Source organism: Podarcis muralis, chromosome 13 (assembly GCF_964188315.1).
Source record: "Podarcis muralis chromosome 13, rPodMur119.hap1.1, whole genome shotgun sequence".
NCBI classification, from domain to species: domain Eukaryota; kingdom Metazoa; phylum Chordata; class Lepidosauria; order Squamata; family Lacertidae; genus Podarcis; species Podarcis muralis.
Window position 1 is genome coordinate 53,471,995 of NC_135667.1, and position 24,367 is coordinate 53,496,361.

A 24,367-nucleotide genomic window follows, 5' to 3' on the forward strand; every position below is an offset into this window, starting at 1 on the left:
TAGTTTTCAGATGCTTCCAGCGCAAGTTGCTCTTTGGACATGACAGAAGCAGTACGACAAGCCAGAAGTGAGACATGTGTAAATCAAACAGCAACTGATTTAAATCAAGCGTGCCACCTGCGGTTCCTCTAACCTCTAGCTCTCCTTATAATAATAATAGTAATAATTTATTATATATACCACACCCATCTGGCTGGGCTTCCCCAGCCACTCTGGGCGGCTTCCAAAAGAATATTAAAATACTATAATACATCAAACATCCTTGCACAAATTGCGACCCATGAAGCTGAGCATCAGACACTGAACATGCATTATGGCCTGCCATGCATGCACATGGGGAAAAGAAAAAGGGTTATCGTGCTGCTGGCGAGCTGACACACAGGGCTATGTTTGGCTTGATGCATCACAACTTGCACATCTGCATTAGAAAAGCAGCTCCAGGTAAAAACAAATACATGGCTAAATCCATGACAATACAGTTCTGTGAAAAGGATGATACAGTGGTACCTCGGGTTACAGACGCTTCAGGTTACAGACTCGGCTAACCCAGAAATAGTACCTCAGGTTAAGAACTTTGCTTCAGGATGAGAACAGAAAACGTGCTCCGGCAGCACAGTGGCAGCGGGAGGCCCCATTAGCTAAAGTGGTGCTTCAGGTTAAGAACAGTTTCAAGTTAAGAACGGACCTCCAGAACAAATTGAGTACTTAACCTGAGGTACCACTATATTGTTAACTGAGATAGCTCAACTGGTGGAGCACGAAATTCTTAATCTCAGAATTGTAGGTTTGAGTACCACATTGGGCAAAAGATACTTGCATTGCAGGGGATTGGACCAAATGACCCTCATGGCCCCTTCCAAATCTATGGTTCTATAGAAGTCACAGAGTATTCAGTGTGTGTTATTTCTCTCAATAATTTATCTGAATCGTAGAATGTTCGCTTTTGCTTGAACAAAAGGAGAAAATGTTCGTGAACTTTAACTGATGCCGCCTTTGGATTTTTAAAAAAGTAGCACTACTAGCCAAAGGGACGTGGGTGGCGCTGTGGTCTAAACCACAGAACCTAGGGCTTGCCGATCAGAAGGTTGGCGGTTCGAATCCCCGTGACGGGGTGAGCTTCCGTTGCTCAGTCCCTGCTCCTGCCAACCTAGCAGTTCGAAAGCACGTCAAAGTGCAAGTAGATAAATAGGTACCAATCCAGCGGGAAGGTAAACGGTGTTTCCATGTGCTGCTCTGGTTTCGCCAGAAGCGGCTTAGTCTTGCTGGCCACATGACCCGGAAGATGCACTCCGGCTCCCTTGGCCAATAAAGTGAGATGAGTGCCGCAACCCCAGAGTCGGTCACGACTGGACCTAATGGTCAGGGGTCCCTTTACCTTTAATGAGGCTAGCACCCTTATGTGGATCTTCCCTATTCCCTGTTTAATTCTGTCTGAGTTCTTGTTTGAGGACACTGAATGAGTCCTGAGGTTTTGCAGTTTGGGTCTTAAATTCAATGGCACTCTTCATTCAGAAGTAAATGGATTACCTGTTGGGTCCGAGAAATAAAATGCATTTGGTCATGACGCTTTAGGTCATCCTTATGTATTACGAGTCGTGGTAGTGTAGCGACAGAGACATACTACCCAGAAACGTGAAATCCGATGTGAAGGCATATAATGCAACAGTCTTGCTGGAGCACTGATGATCCAGGTCTATTTGATGTCTGGATGGCATGTTGCCTGGGAATCCTGTGTACACCATACTGACTCTTGTGATGAAATTAAAATCTAGTTCTGCATCTCTTCAAAAACACACAGGCAGATAGACCCATCTTTGGACAAACTGTATGCAATTGTATGAGAATGAAGGGAATTTAATTCTAACAAAGGCCAGATGGTGGTATCTTTCCAAGGAATAATTTTGTTCCTATTTAGCACGTGAAGACAATACAATTTTGAAAATAAAACCCAGCAAGTCCCACCCCACAAAAAAACCCTATTATCCTTTCAGCTTTCCTGACAAGACTTTATTTTATCCAGCCAAGAAACATAATGTACTTGTACACACCAGTGAATTGATTCTTGGGCTAGGATAATTAAAGTGTGTGTTTGGGTCTGTGATTACAAGAGACATTCCTTTTTGCAATGTTTTGTGCTGGGGATTTGTCAGCTCCGTAAGGAATAAGGAGTTGTGAGAACTGCAAGAGGGGTAAATGGGCCACACATTCCCTCTCCTGCGCCAAGGACAGAATATTGCTTTGGAGGTTTACAAACAACTGCTGAGGCGTCTCTTTCATATTGGCTGGAACTATTTGGATCCCAGCAAATGTCCGTTATGTTTCGCTTCTTTCAAAGAAGAGAACCAAAAGCATTTGCTTCCAAAACATGCCTTTTCTGCTTATGCAGAACATATGGGGAGCAAACCAGTGGGAAGACCTCCAATGGCCCCTCGCAGAAGTAAATAAGGTCCACAGGGGCCCTTTCAAGAGGCTTTGCTGCTGGATTGCACCCTTTGCCGTTGCATTCAGTTCTGTTGCATTTTACTTGTTTGGATTTTGTTGACCCCAGTAGAACAATGACCCTCGCATTTTCTTTCTTTCTGAGAAGTCTTTCCAATGCGCCCATATGCTATCCTTGTGGAAGCTATGTATGTAGAAGTCTAGTTCTCCTATTCAAAAGTGAGGAAAGGAATTCTGGACACTCATGGTGACTATGATCCTACAACGTTTTAACCATCTGGCATACCTGCCTTTTGCGAGTGTATTGTTGGGTCTAGGTTCAAAATCAACCATCAAACTCATTGGGCCACCTTGGACTAGTCAACCTTGGCTCTAGATAAACTAGAAGCTGTAACCAATAACTTGGGATTTCTTGGAGAAGACAAATCACGAAGCTGGGCTCCTACATAATGCTAAGCCAAACTATGGCTTGGCTGCAGGTAGTGTGGCGGCAGCAGGACTCAGGAAAGAACAGAGTAGGCACAGTCTTATCTCTGGCCATCAGCATGCTTGAATATTCACGTTAAACCATAGTTTGGCTTTCCATTGCGGCCATTTTATAAATTAATGTTTAATTTATTGATTGATTGATGTTTAGTTACCCCCTCCCAGTTAGATGGTGGGACTGATAGCGAGGGAATCAGGATTACTGAAGAATCTACCCTTAGCAAGGTATATAGATGCTCCAGCTCCTTCTTTCCATTCCAGCCATGTAAACAGGTGCAGCGAGATGAGATCACATAACAAATAGAATCATAGAATCATAGAGTTGGAAGAGACCACAAGGGCCATCGAGTCCAACCCCCTGCCAAGCAGGAAACACCATCAGAGCACTCCTGACATATGGTTGTCAAGCCTCTGCTTAAAGACCTCCAAAGACGGAGACTCCACCACACTCCTTGGCAGCAAATTCCACTGTCGAACAGCTCTTACTGTCAGGAAGTTCTTCCTAATGTTTAGGTGGAATCTTCTTTCTTGTAGTTTGGATCCATTGCTCCGTGTCCACTTCTCTGGAGCAGCAGAAAACAATCTTTCTCCCTCCTCTATGTGACATCCTTTTATATATTTGAACATGGCTATCATATCACCCCTTAACCTCCTCTTCTCCAGGCTAAACATGCCCAGCTCCCTTAGCCGTTCCTCATAAGGCATCGTTTCCAGGCCTTTGACCATTTTGGTTGCCCTCCTCTGGACACGTTCCAGTTTGTCAGTGTCCTTCTTGAACTGTGGTGCCCAGAACAACCGTCCTAAAAGATCTTCTTCCTGGTTCCCTGTGTTCTATTGGGCTTGGTTCAAGGTGATAGTGATGGTTTACTAAGCCCTGTGTTTGCAGGAACAGCTATTCCAGTAGCCAATTTGATTCCTAAGATTGAGCAAGGAGCAGGGCTCTGTTCACAGTCCCTGCTGGCATTCGGAGTGAAGAGACTTGCAGAAGTGTCCTCTCCAACGCCGGAATGATTTCCTGTTTGAGGCTCCAATGCCGGAATGATTTCCTATTTGAGGTGTATCCATCTCCTGAACTGTTTGGTTTCAGACTCCAACTGGAAACATCATTATTTGCGCCAAGATTTCACAGTCTGATAAATAAAGGGTGTGGTACTCATCAACAATGCATGTATTTCTATTTTAATTTATCTTTGTAGTGTTTGTATGTTTTTAGTGCTGCTCTGTTGTGCCTTGCTCATATGTTTGATGTACGTTGCATTACTGAAGAATATTGATTAAAAAACCCTCACAGATAATTCCATGCAGCAGCCTACAGTCACGAGAACTGAATTTTACATCAAACCTCCACTAAACTTTTTTCTTTTCTTTTGTCTTTTATTTAGAAAAACTCTACAATTCAAATGGACGGGAGCTGAGGCGGGCCCTCTTCTCCCTGAAACAGATATTTCAAGTAAGTGAGCCTTTGTTCCGGTTTTTTTTGTCTACCATTCAAGCTGGTTTCCATAAGATTACATAGGTACAGGCTTGTTTAACAGGAAGCTAGAAGATGTTGGAAGCGGTTATGGGCAGGCAAGCACATTATTTACCCATTTTGAGTGTTTCCCCAGGTCCTTGACTTCATTTTGCCTGGAAGGGTAGATGAAGCAAAATACCTTTTGCACCCCCATCCACTTTTGCACTCACCACCCATGGTGGAAAAAAGAAAATCCCAATGGCACTATAAATACTCTCCCTCTCTTAAAAGGAAGGTTTCTTTCTTGCAAATACTAGTGGTGGCAGCAGTATCCTTTGTTCTGTGTGCTCCCCCCTGCAATGTCAGGGGTTGAAAGGGGGAGGGTGCAAAAGCAGAGTGGGGGGGTCACCAGCCATTTATTGTGGCTTGACACCCATCCTCCCTTTCATTTTTGCAGTCCTGGGCAGGTAGCAAAATGATGAATAAATCCTATGCATTGTCTGTTGGGCTGAAATTTTCAATGCTGGGTTTAGTTAATAAATAGGGGATGCGGAAGAGACCACTCTACCATGCACTGAGCTAAGTTATGTTTTTTATACTTATTTCTGTAAGAGTTTTTTCCAAAAACCTTGATGAATTATGTATCATGTCGTGCAAATATTAGGCAACAGATTGTGAGCAAAATTGGGTATAAAATCTCTCAATTTCTCTCTCTCCATACACACACACACACACACACACACACACACACACACACTCACACACACATTCATACACACACACGCACACACACTCATACACACAGCATTATGTCATGAATCCATTAATCATTGCTAACAATTGTGCTTTTCAAAGCTTTTAGAGCATCTCTTTTTCAGTCTGCTGAAAAGATTAACTTGAAGGTGTTCAGAGTCATAGAATCTTATCAGCGAGAGAAATAAAATGTCACACACTTCACTCCTGAAGAGTCATCAATCATCCTTTGGAGAGGAGAAGGAGTATTCCCCAATTGCTTCATTGATCTGAGGAAGGAGGTGTGGCACATAGAACACCCTGGTTCATGAAAGGAATGATGGATGACTCCTCAGGGACTGGAGTAGATGAATTTGATTTAGGGGCTTCATTTGTAGCTTGCCAGAGCTTTCTGTATTCAGCTATGAGAAGAAGAGAATACCCTCTGTTTGATGACTTAAATCTTTTCTAGTAAATTGCTTGGGTTCTGTCACAAAGAGGAGAAAGCATTTTATTCCCCCCAACTTCCATGTTCCAAGCTAGTACTTTGAAATTTTGTTTTCATCCTTGTTATTTTCTGTTGACAAAATTCATTTCACATATACAGTGGTACCTCGGGTTAAGTACTTAATTTGTTCCGGAGGTCCGTTCTTAACCTGAAACTGTTCTTAACCTGAAGCACCACTTTAGCTGCTGCCGTGCCGCTGGAGCACGATTTCTGTTCTCATCCTGAAGCAAAGTTCTTAACCCAAGGTACTATTTCTGGGTTAGCGGAGTCTGTAACCTGAAGCGTATGTAACCTGAAGCATATGTAACCCGAGGTACCACTGTACAAGCCAAAATAGGTTTAGGATTGTGGTCATTGATTTAAATTATCCATTGGGACATTGTATCACACATGATAAACCACTGGTGGTTTATCATGTGTGATACAACAGTGGACTTCTCATGGTGTGGAAAGAAGAAGCCTTTGACTGCTTGCTTTTGAGGAGAAGGATGGACCTACCAACACCTACCTCCTCACATATTTAGACCCACCACCTCCTGAAGGGGAGAACTTCTCCTGAAGGTACCACTGCGCAAAGGGGTACACATTCCCTGTTTTCACTTTAATTGGGGAGAGGGGCCATGATTGACGAATGGGAGTAATCTTGCCTTTGGAATTGGTTCAGGTGAACATTCTTAACATCTCCTTTCAGGCATTCACGCTCTGTGAGCACAAGTCAGGAGTGGGGCGAGTGGGGCTGGTGCATGCAAGAACAATCTAAGTAGGACTGGCGTCTGTGGCCTCTACGCAGTTTGTGCCCACGTGTGTGCAGCTGCGGTCTTGGACTTGCCTAGGGGTGAGCGTCCGTTGCTCTTTCCCAGCTCCTGCCAACCTAGCAGTTCAAAAGCATACCAGTGCAAGTAGATAAATAGGTACTGCTGTGGCGGGAAGGTAAATGGTGTTTCCGTACGCTCTGGTTTCCGTCACAGTGTTCCATTGCGCCAGAAGCGTTTTAGTCATGCTGGCCACATTACCTGGAAAGCTATCTGTGGACAAGCGCTGGCTCCCTTGGTCTGAAAAGTGAGATGAGCACTGCACTTCAAAGTCGCCTTTGACTGGACTTAACCATCCAGGGGTCCTTTACCTTACCTTTACCTTCCTTACAATGGTGTTTGTAAAAGTCAGTTATTGTTAGGGTTGTGGCCTCATTTGGCAGTCTTACCAGCTATTTTTGAATGTGAAACTAAAACGACCACTGACAATAATTTAAAACAGAAAATCAGCTGGAATTTCTATGATGCCCAAGTATTAAATGTCATTGTTGTTCTGTAGCAATACTAGTTTTGCCTGGTTGCGCTTCCCTTCCATTAAGTGCTCTTAAAAAAGGTAAAGGTACCCCTGCCCGTACGGGCCAGTCTTGACAGACTATGGGGTTGTGCGCCCATCTCACTCAAGAGGCCGGGGGCCAGCGCTGTCCTGAGACACTTCCAGGTCACGTGGCCAGCGTGACAAAGCTGCATCTGGCGAGCCAGCGCAGCACACGGAAACGCCGTTTACCTTCCCGCCAGTAAGCAGTCCCTATTTATCTACTTGCACCCAGGGGTGCTTTCGAACTGCTATGTTGGCAGGCGCTGGGACCGAGCAACGGGAGCGCACCCCGCCGCGGGGATTCGAACCGCCGACCTTTTGATCGGCAAGCCCTAGGCACTGAGGTTTTACCCACAGTGCCACTCCGCATCCCTAAGTGCTGTTTCCTAGATGTATTATTTGTTGCAGCTGAATAGAGCTTTTGATTTTAAGAACTCTTAGAGCACAATCCAGGTTACATACCGTGGATCTTAGTTAGGTTTACTAAAAAAAAAGTTAATTTTCCTTATTTAAATTAGTGGAACTTCAAAGGGCTTAACTGGCTGGATTGCATACTTGGTTTCCAGTTTAGTTTTATTATTCAAATATTCTTGAATGTGATCCACAGCTTGACTTTACAATTTTCATGTGAGGTTTTTCTCTTTAGTTGCTTGGTTATTGAAGTTGATTACATGCATACGCAAATAATTTTACTTGTATGCCGCCTTTCCATAGTTAAAACAATGCTCAGGGCAGCTTTGTTGTTGTTGTTGTTTAGTCGTTTAGTCGTGTCCGACTCTTCGTGACCCCATGGACCAGAGCACGCCAGGCACCTCTGTCTTCCACTACCTCCCGCAGTTTGGTCAAACTCATGCTGGTAACCTCGAAAACACTGTCCAACCATCTCGTCCTCTGTCGCCCCCTTCTCCTTGTGCCCTCCATCTTTCCCAGCATCAGTGTCTTCTCCATCTTCTCCTTGTGCTCCATCTTTCTCCATCTTTCCCAGCATCAGTGTCTTCTCCAGGGAGTCTTCTCTTCTCATGAGGTGGCCAAAGTACTGGAGCCTCAGCTTCACGATCTGTCCTTCCAGTGAGCACTCAGGGCTGATTTCCTTAAGAATGGATGCGTTTGATCTTCTTGCAGTCCATGGGACTCTCAAGAGTCTTCTCCAGCACCATAATTCAAAAGCATCAATTCTTTGGCAATCAGGGCAGCTTACAACATGGAAAAAAGCACATAATCCAAAACATTAGAAAAGTAGTGATAAACACCCCCAAAAAAATGCCCATCAAAAAGTACATAGCTAAATTGAACAATTTCCGCATAAATCAAGTAAGATCTAAGATAAAGATGCAAAATTAATTGAAACAAAATAAAATAAAAAAATTCCTTCCAGTAGTACCTTAGAGACCAACTAAGTTAGTTATTGGTATGAGCTTTCGTGTGCATGCACACTTCTTCAGATACGCTGAAACAGAAGTCACCAGACCCTTATATATAGTGAGAGGGTGTGGAGGGGTATTACTCAGAAGGGTGGTGGGAATGGGTGATTGGCTGATAGGTGTGGTAAACCTGTTGACGACTGTTAACAACTGCAATTGGTCTTACAGGAAAAAGCAAGGGGTGAGATGGCTAAAAATAGCTTTATCAAGTATAATGAGATAAGAATCCAATGTCTCTGTTCAGACCAGGTCTCTCCATGGTTTTGAGTTTGGTAATAAGTTGCAATTCAGCAACTTCTCTTTCCAGTCTATTTCTGAAATTCTTTCGTAATAAGACAGCTACTTTGAGATCTTGTATAGAATGTCCTGGGAGATTGAAGTGTTAATTTATGCAAAATTAATATCAGTAAGAGCAACAACAACCCCCCAACCAAACCCTCTAAACAACACCTTAGCTCAGTAGTGTGGCAGCGTGGCCCTGCAGAGCAATGGCGCTGCTTGGGTTCCCACTTACAAGTGTGCCCAAAATGGGGCTGAAAATGGGCGGGATGGAATGTAAGGGAACCCAGTGTAAGTGGTTTCCACTGGGGAGCCACAGAAAGAATGTGGTTGGTCAAGGGAGCTGGGGACTCAAAAAACGTGAAAACTGCTTTAGGCTATTCATCCTGGCAGCCCTTCAATCAGAGGGTATAATAATAATAATTATATATATATATATCCCGCCCTCCCAGCCAAAGCCGGGCTCAGAGCTGCTAACAACAGTAAAAATAGCACAATTTACATAAAATCACAGTCAATTAATTAAAATACATGCTAAAATCAATTCAGAATCAAATTAATGGAACCATTGGGCTAGAGTTCTATGAGGATTGCCAAAGGATGGGGTCAGACTGTGCATTGGCCAAAGGCCTGGTGGAACAGCTCTGTCTTGCAGGCCCTGCAGAAAGATGTCAAGTCCCGCAGGGCCCTGGTTTCTTGTGACAGAGCGTTCCACCAGATCGGGGCCACAGCCGAAAAAGCCCTGGCTCTGGTTGAGGCCAGCCTAACCTCCCTGTGGCCCGGGATCTCCAAGATGCTTTTATTTGAAGACCATAAGGCCCTCCGTGGGACATACCAGGAAAGGTGGTCCCGTAGGTACGAGGGTCCTAGGCTGTATAGAGCTAAACAAATATAGCAACCCACTATTTGCATCCCCATCCCCAAAACGCATAATCCTGCAAATTTTAACCAGTCTCCTTAAAGTTATCATTTGTTGCTCAGGGGAAAGATGTAAGGAAAGGAAATAGAACTCAAGAAGCAGAAGAACTTCCTGCAGTCTCAACTCAGACAGGCATTTGTCATTCTTGGGCTGTTCTTACTACTCCCAGTGCTATAATGTGTTTCTGTTCTTTGAATGTGAAGATTCTTCATAGTTTTGGATGGTTCCTGTCTCTTTTGCCGCTTTAAATCAGCCTCTTCCTCTGTGGAGTCAATCACATTCCCTGCACGATCAGCTTCATGGGAACTTGGGAGAGTGAGAAAACCTGTGTTTGTTCTGATTCAGCAGTAAAACACTGGATTCTCCGGAGAAAGCTCCAGGACAAAACAAAATCCCTGCTTGGACATGGATCTGGAAAACGTGGGCCGCTGCCTAGAAACTGCATAGGAAAGCTAAGTGGGGATGAGCCCAAATTAATTTTCAGGAAAGCAGACTCTGGATAGCCGAGGAGGAACTTAGCAAAGACCGATTCTGTAAGCATCAGTGCAACTGGAACAGACCACTAGGAATATATAACATCAGTTTTATAACAACTTCACTGGCACCCAGTTATTTGCCTACTTAATGTTTGTTGCCCTCAAAACCTTAAACAGCCCAGACCCAAGTTACCTTAAGGACCACCTTCTCCCTGTGCCCCTGCTTGCTCCGCTCATCAGCCACCAACTCTCTGCCACTGCACCCACATTAACCCCCTAAAGCAGGCATAGGCAAACTCGGCCCTCCAGATGTTTTGGGACTACAACTCCCAGCATCCCTAGCTAATAGGACCAGTGGTCAGGGATGATGGGAGTTGTACAGTCGTACCTCGGGTTGATTATGCTTCAGGTTGAGAGTTTTCAAGGTTCGCTCCATGGCGACCCGGAAGTAACAGAACGCATTATGTCTGGGTTTCACCACTTGCGCATGCGCAGATGCTCAAAATGATGTCGCGCGCATGCGCAGAAGTGGTGAAACATGACCTGTGCAGATGCGCAGTCACGTGTTACGTTCTACTCAGGATGCGAACGGGGCTCTGGAATGGATCCCGTTTGCATCCAGAGGTGCCACTGTAGTGCCAAAACATCTGGAGGGCCGAGTTTGCCTCTGCCTGCCCTAAAGCTTCCCTTCCCAGTGGTGCAGCAGGTGAACACATTAAACTGCCTTATATTGAAGTCAAACCAGGGGCTTCCTCTTCTGGAAGTTCTCAAAGGACAATCTAAACCCAAGACTATCTAGCAGAGAGGCCAGGGAATGAAGCCCGGCCACACAACTCCCTCCCGGCGAAGTTTGTCTTGCTCTTTCTTCTCTTTTTAAGCTTCAGGCATCTGGCAATGCCGGCATTTTCCTGCAGATGTTTGGGCCCTTTTGATTGTGCTGCTGATACTGGTTTTCTTTGCTAGGCTTCTGCTGTTTTTATTAATGTGCTGTTGAATTTTTCTTTCCTGGTTTTAATCTGCATTTTCTCCTTTTAAAAACTGTTAGCTGCCTTGTAGATTTTGTTAAATCTAAAGAAGAAGATAGATGCAGCTTTAGCAGAAGTGTGCTGGTTCAAAAAGTACATAGAGTATACATTTCTTTCTTTCTTTTAAAGGTGTTAACAAACCATTATTCAGCCGATTTTTCTCTAGGATGGGTTTCTCTTCTAATGAGCAGTATACATCAAAGTCCTGAAGTTTCCCTGTGCCTTTTGGTCTGCATTTTCCTCTTTTGCCACCAATTCTGCTGTCATCTTAAGCTAATTTATATCCCTGGAAGAAAGAATCATAATCCTCAAACTCTAATCCTCCTTAAACCAATTTGATTTTTCTGTCCTGCACTGGGTTTGATGTGCAAGATAGCTTTTGTCTGGTAGTCAGTGAAACATAGTCAGCTTGGATTCGCAGGTCTTCCAGATAAAGTCACATCAGAAAGAAGGAAAGAGTAGTTGTGGTTCATTCTGGGCCTTGTTAAGTAGCTGGTTGCACCTAACTAGAAAGTGTAGCTGTTAATAATAATAAAAAACACTTATCTGATTAATATTTTGAAGATGATTTTCATAAAAACTAGTATGAATAATTATTTTCCCAGTTGTTTCTCTGAAGCAGATGTAAGTACAGTGGTGCCTCGCAAGACAAAATTAATTTGTTCCGCGAGTTTTGTCGTCTTGCGATTTTTTTCGTCTTGTGAAGCACGGTGTCGGGAAAGTTTTGGAAAAGCTTCAAAAATCACCAAAGTCTTCAAAAACCTCAAAAAAGGCTACTACACCGCGTGCTATGAGTTGCTCCTCGAAGTCAAGTCGCAACTGTATTAACGGTGTTAAGAAAAAGGAAACAAACTTGCAAGACGTTTCCGTCTTGCGAAGCAAGCCCATAGGGAAAATCGTCTTGCGAAGCAGCTCAAAAAACCAAAAACCCTTTCGTCTAGCGAGTTTTTTGTCTTGCGAGGCATTCGTCTTGCGAGGTACCACTGTAAGTGGTAGGAAATGAGTCTAAATAGTCCCCATTTGACACACCAGGTAAAGTAGTAAGAATCTTTTCTTTCCGTTTTACTTAAAAGGAAAAGAAACAATGGGTTTCTGTGTATATTACTTATAAACAAAGTTGTAGTGCTATCTCACACTCATTCTGAAAAAGCACAATACTACTTGCAGTTGGCCTCTTGACGAAACCTTTCAGGAACCACATTAAGGCTTCATCCTCCTCCTCCCCACGCCCTGTTTTTGACCTCAAACCATCTGAGTACATCTACTATAATCAAATAGATGCAGTGAGCATGGAGGTCTGCTATATCACAGTGTTTAAGGGACAGTTTAGTGCAATAGTGCAGATGGCATAGACTATTAGGCCATAATTAGCCTCCGCAAATCAAACAAAACAGAAGTAACTTTTGTGCCATCTCAAAAACAATGCTTTTTAATGGAGACAGTTGACATATTCAGTTGTAAGTTATCCAAGAGAAGTAAGAATGTACTTGCATGTGTGAACTGGCCCTAAATGTGAAGCAGAACCTATCCACTGAGCTGTATTTTTTGGGTCCTATATAATCACTTTGATGCTCAGTTGAAATAGTGGTATATGTATAGTAAGTTGGAATTTTTTTTTCCAATTAGCAAGTTTCTGGCATGGAAAATTCATGAATCTTCTGTTTCAGAAATGCGTTTTTGTTACAGTAAGCCCTCTTCCCTCGATGCTAAAATACAAATGGACAGTTATATAGTTCATCCAGTTTTTGTTCTCATAATATTCTTTCCTCCTTTCCTCCTATAGACATGGAAATCTAAGACTGTCGTCATGCTCTGCAGTTTGTGTGACTGCCAATAGGAAGCCATGACAATCCCAGCATGGCAGATAGTATGCAGTGGGGCGAGAAAGCAGCGTTGCTGGCAGGCATTGAATGGAAGAGGGAGAGGCGCTTCGCAGAGTGATTTAGCAAGCCGCTCTTTTCACCATTAAAATGTGACTGCGGGGGGGGGGGGGGGGGGCTTCTCAGAGCAGATCTGCAGGCTGCTGTGTGAAGCTGCCAGCGTGGTGTAGTGGTTGAGAGCAATGGACTCGTAATCTGGTGAACCGGGTTCGCTTCCCCGCTCCTCCACATGCAGCTGCTGGGTGACCTTGGGCCAGTCACACTTCTTTGAAGTCTCCCAGCCTCACTCACCTCACAGTGTTTGTTGTGAGGGAGGAAGGGAAAGGAGAATGCTAGCTGCTTTGAGACTCCTTCGATTAGTGATAAAGCGGGATATCAAATCCAAACTCTTCTTCTTCTTCTCTTCCCCGCTTTAAACACGGCCTCAACAAGGTTCAATGGAGGAGTGAGTTGCTTCACACAGTGTTTTAGCAAGCTGCTTTGTGAAGCACCACCTCCCTCCTTGGAAAGGGGTTGGGGGGTGAGGTTAGCTGTGCGGGGAAGGGGGCTGGTTATATAATGTTTTTATTTCATTTTATAAAATTTATATGCCACTTTACTGAGCAAAGCCTGCCCATGTACTATGTTTAGATGGTAACCCCTTTGATCACTCAAGAACTAAGCCTGTTCTTGAGTGATTGCTCGTTGTGCCCTGCTTATTACCATTTGTAGCTGAATAATCCAGAAAGGAGAACTCCAGGAGATTTCCATGTTTGGCTGCTTTTCTCATCAGTGCTTTAATGCTGGCCGATGAAGGAGGCAGACCATAAATCTTAGCAATATTACAGGGCTGCTCCGGTTTTCTACCCAAGGACAACATCCTTCTCTCCTTCCTTCCTTTAGCTGTTACCACACATATTCTGAAACGTGTCAACATTTTGATCATAATTTGTACCTTGGCTCCTATTTTCAGTTTTCAAATTCCCCAACCCAGAGACTCATGCTGGTAGAATAGCCTTTTAAATTTTTGGTCACTCATGTTAGAAAATCAGTAAGTTAATGGGATTAGAAAGACTGACTACTTTATTTCAGAAGTTATGTAAACACAGTCCTTTTAATGTAGGGGAAACTAGTTTGGATTCTTTTCATCTGTCTTTGCACAGTCCAGATGTTTGGACCTTCTCACAACCCCATCACATTATAGATGCATGATAAAAAAAGGTCATGTGTAGAGTGCAAATGTCTATGGCATGATGTTTATGTTCTCTTTCTTCACACTTCCATTCCTTTTCCTTCCTTTAAAAAAGATACATTAAAGCCTTTTGAAGTTTAAAGCTTAGATTGTTTATTCTGTATTGTTAAAATCAGTCCAGATAAAGTGTCTTTTATGAAATACGTGTTTTAAATTCAAATCAGATCCTGAAGTATTGCTGTTGTTCCCCATTAACTCATTTGGATATTTCGTTAAATTCAAACCTGCCATGTATCTTATACATCACTGAAATGTCATTTTGCGTGCAGAAATGCTAATTTTCGTTATATTGTTTGCATCTTACAGTTTTTGAATTTTTAGGATGCATTACTCTTAAAGTGCTTGCAGAAGGGCGGCATACAGGTTTTGAAAAATAAAAAAATGAGGCTGAACAGAATTCTCTAGGGAGGGAATTGCGGGGTATGGCAGGTTCTTGAATCGTGCAGGTTTGTCACAGCTCACCCCCACAACATGACTCGGGTCCCTGCTAGGGCTGGCCGATGTCTGGTTTTCCACGTTGTGATATATCAGCAGCTAAATACCTCAATATGCTGATGATAATAATAATAAATTTTATTTATATCCCACCCTCCCCAGCCGAAGCCGGGCTCAGGGCGGCTAACAACAACAAAACAGTACAAAAGTACAGCATAAACAACACTCTAAAATCATTCATTATAAAATTAATTAATTCAAGCCACTGGCAACCATTGGGCCAGAGCTCCGCGAAGATTGCCGAGGGAGGGAGTCAGGCTGCGCCCTTGCCAAAGGCCTGGTGGAACAGCTCTGTCTTGCAGGCCCTGCGGAAAGATGTCAAGTCCCGCAGGGCCCTGGTCTCTTGTGACAGAGTGTTCCACCAGATCGGAGCCACAGCCGAAAAAGCCCTGGCTCTGGTTGAGGCCAGCCTAACCTCTCTGTGGCCTGGGATCTTCAGGATGTTTTTATTTGCAGACCGTAAATTTCTCTGTGGGACATACCAGGAGAGGCGGCCCCGTAGGTATGAGGGTCCTAGGCCGTATAGGGCTTTAAAGGTTAAAACCAGCACCTTAAACCTGATCCTGTACTCCACCGGGAGCCAGTGCAGCTGGTATAGCACCGGGTGAATGTGATCTCACAGTGAAGACCTCGTAAGGAGTCTCGCTGCAGCATTCTGCACCCGCTGGAGTTTCTGGGTCAGTCTCAAGGGCAGCCCCACATAGAGCGAGTTACAATAATCCAGTCTGGAGGTGACCGTCGCATGGATCACAGTGGCTAGGTCAGGGCGAGAGAGGTAAGGAGCCAACTGCTTAGCTTGGCGGAGATGGAAAAATGCCGCCTTTGTTGTATCTCAGCTGCTTCTTCCTTTCTCATATTGCGCAGCCCTACAATGTGCCTCTCCAACTTATGCCTGAGCTGAAGGGGCATCAGAGCCTTAACTCCTCATCTGGGTGGGGGGGGGGAGCTTCCAACCCCCCACCTGAGCCAGCGCCGATGCCTCTCCATCGGCCTATTTTGAAGCTTTGGCAATTGAACTCTACTCTCAAATGAGACGTGGACCGTTGTCATGTTTATCTGCTACATGATAGCTATCTCTCATATCACTAGAAAAATCACCATAAATTTGTGAGCCGTGCTTACTGTTTGTTTGTTTGTTTGTGAAAAATATTACAATAGCAACTCTTTTTTCATTTTTGCCTTTTTCCTTGATAGGATGACAAGGATTTGGTTCATGAATTTGTTGTGGCAGAGGGCCTGACCTGTTTAATAAAAGTGGGCGCTGAGGCGGACCAGAACTACCAGAATTACATCTTGAGAGGTACGGAAGTTTATTTCACAAGCTGTTTTTGCTTCAGTGCAGCGTTTTCTACTCCAGCCCATTCTGTTTTCATAGTGCTGCTTAGTTGCAAACTACAGATTTCACAGTTTTCCTGTTTCAAGTAAAATACATTATTTGTTTGAAGAAACCCAATCCTTAGTGCATGTCCTTTCACCTTGCAGCCGACCGGATTTGACTTCACCTGGCATCCAGCTGCCTTATTTACTATTACTTTCAAACAGCACCATTCTGGTAGCCACTGACCACCAAGTGTTGCTTGCAAGCAATTGGCATGGCTAGTGGAGAAGTGGCAGCACCATTCTGGCTCCCCTCTGTAACCAGCATGGAAACCAAGTGTGATTCCAGAGGAGGAAAGCTATGAGATCTGCATCTAGCATAGAAATTAAATGTGCTACTGCAAGGGACGTGAGTGGCGCTGTGGGTTAAATCACAGAGCCTAGGGCTTGCCGATCAGAAGGTCGGTGGTTCGAATCCCCATGACGGGGTGAGCTCCTGTTGCTCGGTCCCTGCTCCTGCCAACCTAGCAGTTCAAAAGCACGTTAAAGTGCAAGTAGATAAATAGGTACCGTTCCGGCGGGAAGGTAGACAGCGTTTCCATGCGCTGCTCTGGTTTGCCAGAAGCGGCTTAGTCATGCTGGTCACATGACCCGGAAGCTGTACGCCGGCTCCCTCAGCCAATAAAGCGAGATGAGCGCCGCAACCCCAGCGTCGGCCACGACTGGACCTAATGGTCAGGGGTCCCTTTACCTTTACTGCAAGAGGAATGGGACTCTTCTTCCTTCCTCTTCCCAGTCACCAGTAGGCTAGCAGACATTTTTTTCAGGCTAGGCTTATTCACAAGGCTACTTTCAAACAATTCCTACCCCCTGCGCCCCCATTGACTCTTTTTCCATCTCACTTTTCTTTCTCTTATTCTCCTAACATCTCACTTCTTTACTTTTGGACTGTAAGTCTCTGGCCAGGCCTGTGTTATTCTTAATTATTGAGGGCACCTATCAATTTTAGACTTGTCATAAATAAAGAATACCAACAACAACTTGCATAACTTACTGACTCACTCAGTTATTTATTTAAAGTACCTGCTTTTTTTAGGTGCTATAAAGCGATTTTAAAAATGACACAGGTCCTGTCCTCAAGCTTACACTGTAAAAGACACAAAGGGAAAAAGCTATGGGGGAAGGAAGGCGGGGACCAAATTCAGGTAGCAAAACTTTTAAAAACACAATAAGTGGCATCAGAGAGACAGTATAGTGAACCAAGGATCCAAGTGGAAGTTAATTCCAGCTGATTCAGGGTGCCTTGTTGCCCTGCCTCACCTTTCTCTCTTTTTCTGCCTCAGTCCCTACCCCACACCCCCAAAGTTGCTGGGTGAAATGGGTGCTAATAAGAGAGGGTTCTGGGAGCAAAGGGACAAAATGGCGGTTGATTTCAGCCAAGCCAATGGGATGGTTGTGTTGTCTCATATCTCCCTCTACTGAAACCAGGTGGAATGGCTGCTAATGCATTAATCTTTTTAAGAGCCTTTGCACATGTTCAAGAAGCTCTGTAAATTGAGTGCATGGCATGCTCAAGACCATGGGTAGGCAAACTAAAGCCCAGGGGCCGGATCCAGCCCAATCACCTTCAAAATCCGGCCCGCGGACGGTCTGGGAATCAGCATGTTTTTACATGAGTAGAATGTGTGCTTTTATTTAAAATGCATCTCTGGGTTATTTCTGGGGCATAGGAATTGGTTCATCCTCCCCCCCCCCCCCCGTATAGACTGCCCCCCCCCACAAGGTCTGAAGGTCAGTGGACCGCCCCCCTGCTGAAAAAGTTTGCAGACCCCTGTTCAGGACCATAGGGTCTGCCTTCATGCATCCATTGTTGTGGTTATAAATTGTTTCAGTAAAATAAATAAAATATACCTGCATAAAGTAATGTGAAATCTTATGTGTACAAGGTTGTACAGTCTAGATGCCAGGTATATGCGTGTAGAGATGTGTGCTGTATTTTACAGTAAAACAGAACGTGTAGAAGGGTGATGAGTCAGAAGCACAAGTGCTGAATGTGTCTTTTTATTATCTGTGGCCTTTGTGTCAGGCCTGAAAACAGAATAACTGGTCTATGAATGTGGAAAAGTTAGCTTTTCACTGAGTGTACTAGGGAAGTACAATACAACTCTGTTCTACAGTTATCTTTATGTGATTGTCCACTCAACAAAAGGTTGTGTTCTCTGTAGTTCAGATTGTGTTCTCCGAAAGGTTGTGTTCTCCGTCGTATAGATTCAAATCATGGAAACCCAGCCAGATGGGCGGGGTATAAATAAAATTCTTCTTCTTCTTCTTCTTCTTCTTCTTCTTCTTCTTCTTCTTCTTCTTCTTCTTCTTCTTCTTTTTATGTTTATCTTTCATCTACATTCAGGCAGAGGAAAATGTTTTTTAAGTGTCCAAAGCGGAGTTGGGTGGAGATGTTGGCAACAATTACAAACCACATATATGTCCTAATGAATTAGAAACATGGGTCAATATTTTGTATTCCATGAAGGTGGTCTGATAGTGGAAGATCAAGCTTCTCAGGCCCAAGGTCAGTTCAAGGATGCTTCTTGGGTTTTCACAAGTTTTTCTGTTTGGTCCGAATCTCCTTTCCTGTAACTTGAATCCATTGACTCTAGTCCTTCACAAACCTGCTTCATCTTCTATGTGATAGCCCTTAAGATCAGGCATGTCTAAAGTCCATTTCGGGGGCGTAATCTGGTCCGCCGGTTGGTTTAATCTGGTGCCTGTGGCAGTTTAAAATCCTAAAGAAACTTCAATCCTAAAAAAAGGACAACAACTTTGGCTGGCCCTTACGGCCCTTTACTTAATCAAATCTGGCCCTCTTTGAAAGATGGTTATCCTATCTACTCTCTGTATACTCTTCTCCAGGCTAAATACACCCAACTTCCTCAACCATTTCTCATTAGGCTTGGTTTCCCGACCAGTTTTTCCAGCTGAAGGCTCTGCATGCAGATGCTTGCAGAGCAAAAACAGCACAAGCTACACATAAAAAGAAGTTGCCATTCAATGAGGGAATCTGAGGTTTGAAGAAGTAAAAACAAACAAAAACAGAATAATAAATGAAGGGTGTGAAAAAGTTAACTGCTCCCCTTATACAGTGGTACCTTGGTTCTCAAACGCCTTGGTACTCAAACAACTTGGAACCCAAACACTGCAAATCTGGAAGTAAGTGTTCCGGTTTGCGAACTTTTTCCGGAAGTTGAACGTGCTCTGTTTTGAGTGTTACGCTTCCATTTTCAGTGCCACACTTCCGTTTTGAGTGTTACGCTGAGGTCTGTCTGATTTTTATTTTGCGTTTTTGTTTTTGCGGCTCTTTTTGTTTTGTTGGTGTGATTGTGTGGAACCCAGTTCAGCTATTGATTGATTGATTGATTGATTGTGTGACTGCAGTACATTGTTTATTGCTTTCATTTTCTGGATCAACGGTCTCGTTAGATAGTAAAATTCATGTTAAATTGCTGTTTTAGGGGTTGTTTTTAAAAGTCTGGAATAGATTAATTCCTTTTGCATTACTTTCTATGGGAAAGTGCGCCTTGGTTTTGGAACGCTTTGGTTTTGGAACGGACTTCCGGAACGGATTAAGTTTGAGAACCAAGGTACCACTGTATAAAGGGAGAGGGAATGGAGAGTCCATGGCTTGGGATAAAGACAGGGAACAGCACATGGCTCCAAAGGGGAGGCTGTGCAGTGTCCGACCTTCTCGGGTGATACAGGCCTAAAGTGAACAAGATTTAAGGCCAGAGCGCATAGCTTTCAGGGAGCGATGCACTGCAACATTTTGTTATGGGGTCCTGCTTCTACCTCATAGTACCAGATGCTGGGATCATGGGAAGAGCTCTTGCCTTCATGGCCTCCTGTAAACTTCCTCTACGTATTTCTGGTACAGGAGGGCAGTGTGCTCCCTTGGAAACAAGGCAGCTAAACAGTTGGCCTGTTTGAGCTGTCCTTATCATGTAATTTCTAGCATTGCTTCATTTTTCATTAGTGAGTCATTTTATATGGATGTATCTGATCGAAAGCTGAATACACCTTGTGTTGTTTTGATGTTGTTTTCAAAAGAGATTTCTAATAGAATCGAATAATGCCATCTGTGTCAAAGATCAGTTCTCAAAATGATCCATTTTCGGCAGTCGCTAATACAGTCAAGCCCTTTAATGTTCGCTCTGTTATGGGAACTCAAAACAGTTTCATCTAGATACATTCTTTTAGTTGTTCAGTGTAACTTTATCATGTTTTGCTTGAAGGCTTCTGATGTAAACTCTGATTTTATAGGCAGAGCTTACTGCCAGGAGTGACTGTGCCTCGTTTTCTTTAATTAGCAAAAAGAAAAGGAGATAAAAGTTGGCTTTTACGTAAAAGACCCATAAACCAAGGCCATTGTTTGCGGAAATGTTACACTGCTACAGAGTGAGAGCATTGTACCTCTTTGTTAGAAATTTACAAAGGAGCATTGCAGAATAATTTAAGCATGATTTTGCGGTAATAACTGTCTGCAGGGACGAGATGGTAGTGGAAGCAAGAAGATAGTACATCTTTGTTATTGGCTATAAATAACAATTGATTTTTAATGATTAAAATATTTATTAAGCACCTTAGAGACTCTATCAGAGCTAAAAGGGACCATTGCCCTGACCACAGACCTTTTATTTTGTTTTCATTTCATTCTTCTGAATAATATTTTAATGGCTTAAATATCTCAAGATCAAAGACTTCTTTGATATGTGCATCTCAAGTCTTGTATTCTAAACTTGTTGTTGTCACTTCTACCATTCCACTCCTTGACGTGGTGCACCCTGAATCGTAACTGGTGTTGCGTGCAAAATAACCCCATAAAGCACTTGCTCTGCTTGGGTTATATGCTCTTCTTAAAACAGTTTCACAAAATTGGCAAAAAAACCACAATCCTTTACAAATCATTGGAAGGTAATTGTATCTATTTTTGCCTTTGTACTTCTCTTTTTCATGTTGTCCTTTTCTGGCTTTATCTTGCTCTGACATGCTATCTTACCAGTATTGATGTTGGATATATTCCTCCCTCAGGCAAGTTGATAGTGGAACAGACTGTCCTTAAAGGTATCAAGCAGTGATGGGCATTAAAGGTTGAAGCCAGCATCTTGAATTGAGCTTGGAAGCGAAGTGGTAACCAGTTCAGTCTATCGAAACCTGCAGGCTATGCTCCCAGCAAAAATCCTGGCTGTTATATAATCAGAGGTTCCGAAATGTCTTCAAGGACAATGCCAAGTGCAATGCATTAGTGTAGTCTTAAATGGGATGTTACCAGAGCAAGGATCACCATGGCTAGACTGCCACTGTCTGGGAGAGGCTACAGTTCCTGTAAATGGGACACAGGTGGCGCTGTGGGTTAAACCACAGAGCCTAGGACTTGCCAATCAGAAGGTCGGTGGTTCGAATCCCCGCGACAGGGTAAGCTCCTGTTGCTCGGTCCCTGCTCCTACCAACCTAGCAGTTCGAAAGCACGTCAAAGTGCAAGTAGATAAATAGGTACCGCTCCAGCGGGAAGGTAAACGGCGTTTCCGTGCACTGCTCTGGTTCGCCAGAAGCAGCTTAGTCATGCTGGCCACATAACCCGGAAGCTGTACGCCGGCTCCCTCGGCCAATAAAGCGAGATGAGCGTTGCAACCCCAGAGTCGGTCACGACTGGACCTAATGGTCAGGGGTCCCTTTACCTTTACTTGAGTAACACCCAGTGGAACTTATTATTGTTCCTTTCTGCAGCAGACCACCAGCAACCACAGACCATGTTATGTTACTTTTGAAACCCATCCCTAGAAACACAAGACTCTAGATTGTGACTGCTGAAATATGGCCCAAGTTACCTTTAACTGTCGTTAAACATATTTCTCAAATCGTAATGAGTTTAACCTACCATCTCTTTAAAAAATACGCCCTGCTTTCAGAAAGGATCTACAAATCACTGGCAGAATTGCATATGGATCCTGTGCCATCTGCTGATTTCGGTAGCAAAACAGCTCGATTGCAAGTTCCCCATGTGTGCATTGACTGCTACAGCTATTTATAAAACAAAAGGCCTGTGATGTCACCTGAGCACTAGTTTTAGAACAAACATTTGTGCTTGTTCATTCTGGGAAATTGGATTCCTGAAACAATTCAAGGTTGTGGATGTTCAAGTAGAATGCCATCTGGTTTATGTTTGTCATTGTGTGTGCAGAGTTACAGAAAGGTTCTTTGGTTAGTTAGAAGAGACCAAAAGCAAGGGCTGAGGTGACCACAACAAGCGACAGAAGGAATTTTGCTTTGAATAAATCCTGCTTAAAATACTTGTTTTAGTGATGTCAGTGAAATTCCTCAGGAACAAATTTCAATGGCTCGTTAAACTCGACCTTAAAACTGAGATGAACTTTAATAATTTCTGACACACTCCTCTACTTCAGGTTTTGATCCAAGCCAGAGGAGAATTTGCCCACCCTCCTATTTGCCCTGTAGCCACTTTTCTCTCCCCCTTTTCTAGAAGGAATGGGGGGGGGGGGCAGGCTGTAATAGGTTGCAGTTATTTTTTTACTAAGCTCTTGAATTGACTTTGAAAAATTACCTTAATTTTTCTGACACCCCCATTTACATATAAGGATTGTGTGTTATTGTTATTGTTTAGTCGTTTAGTCGTGTCCGACTCTTCGTGACCCCATGGATCAGAGCACGCCAAGCACTCCTGTCTTCCACTGCCTCCCGCAGTTTGGTCAAACTCATGCTGGTAGCTTCGAGAACACTGTCCAACCATCTCATCCTCCGTCGTCCCCTTCTCCTTGTGCCCTCCATCTTTCCCAACATCAGGGTCTTTTCCAGGGAGTCTTCTCTTCTCCTGAGGTGGCCAAAGTATTGGAGCCTCAGCTTCATGATCTGTCCTTCCAGTGAGCACGCAAGGCTGATTTCCTTAAGAATGGATGCGTTTGATCTTCTTGCAGTTCATGGAACTCTCAAGAGTCTCCTCCAGCACCAGAATTCAAAAGCAACAATTCTTCGGCGATCAGCCTTCTTTATGGTCCAGCTCTCACTTCCATACATCACTACTGGCTAATCTCCTAATTCATCCAAGCTGAGTTTCCAAGAACTTTCCCATCTCAACTTCATTTATGTAAGGCACACAATACATATTATGCATTTCATTAACATAACTTTAATATCTCTCATTCTCTGGGCAGAGTATGGGGTGGGGCGGGGAATAAAAACACAAAATACAAAAATAAACCAAGAACATAAACTCAGAACTTTGACAATAACATTAGAATACAATCAGTTTTTGCCGTGATCTGATCTGAGATTCACCACTGGATCACTGGCTGGTTCATGCAAAGAATGTTGGAGCATGTAAATGATGATCCAGCAAAATGACTCCAACTGTGAATACACATGATCTCATAGCAATTAATGCTTAACTAATTTGGGTTTTGTAAATTATATGTATAATGGTTAACCACAGGGGTCCTCACCCAAAAACCAGTAGATCATGCACAATTGAAGTAAAGCCACTCCTGAACCACCAATATTGAATCAGGATGCCTCCGTGATGCACTGTAGCTCCTTGCTACCTGTGCTACCACAACAATTTGCTATAGGAAGGAGCTGCTGGTTTCTTAAACCCGTAGGATTTTGATAAACATCAGTTCGCCTGTAGGAGAAATAGGTCAACAGATGATGCCATAGCTACAACCTTTCACCTTGCAACGAGTCATCTGGAGAGACCGGGGAATTATGTTAGAACGTTGTTAATTGATTATAGCTCGGCTTTTAATACCATCCTTCTGGGCATTCTTATCAAAAAGCTGGTGGAACTAGACCTTTCTTCTACCATCTGTGACTGGATTAAAGACTTTCTGAGGGATTGGACACAAACAGTGAGGATTGGGCCTGTTACATCTACCTCCCTGAAGCTCAGCACTGGCACCCCACAGATATGTGTGCTGAATCCCTACTTGTACTCGTTGTATACATATGACTGTATTCCATCTGATCCATCCACTGTAATTATTAAGTTTGCAGATGATACTACTATAATGGGTCTAATTACAGGTGGAGATGAATCAGCGTACAGGGGGGAGGTTCAAAAAGTATCTACATGGTGCCTAGAGAATAACTTGCACCTAAATATTAGCAAGACAAAGGAAATGGTGTTGGACTTTCGGAGGAAGAGAGGGGAACTAGCCCTGTTGTATATAGGGAGGGTTATGTGGAGAGAGTATCTTCCTTCAAATTCCTGGGAGTTTACCTTAGTGAAGACCTCACTTGAAATAATAACATAACTCAGGTGGTTAGGAAGGCCCAACAGAGACTCCATTTCCTC

General features: G+C 43.6%; 1 protein-coding gene across 14 annotated transcripts in view; it reads left to right on the top strand.

Moving 5' to 3' along the window:
- FHOD3 (formin homology 2 domain containing 3) overlaps window positions 1-24,367 on the top strand; it is a 348,541-nt gene that overhangs the window by 167,600 nt on the left and 156,574 nt on the right. For all 14 annotated transcript variants that reach the window (XM_077917617.1, XM_077917611.1, XM_077917612.1 and 11 more), the window contains exons 4-5: window positions 4,308-4,375; window positions 15,886-15,991. In XM_077917617.1, coding sequence (XP_077773743.1) covers window positions 4,308-4,375; window positions 15,886-15,991 — 174 coding nt within the window. The remainder of the gene's footprint in view (window positions 1-4,307; window positions 4,376-15,885; window positions 15,992-24,367) is intronic.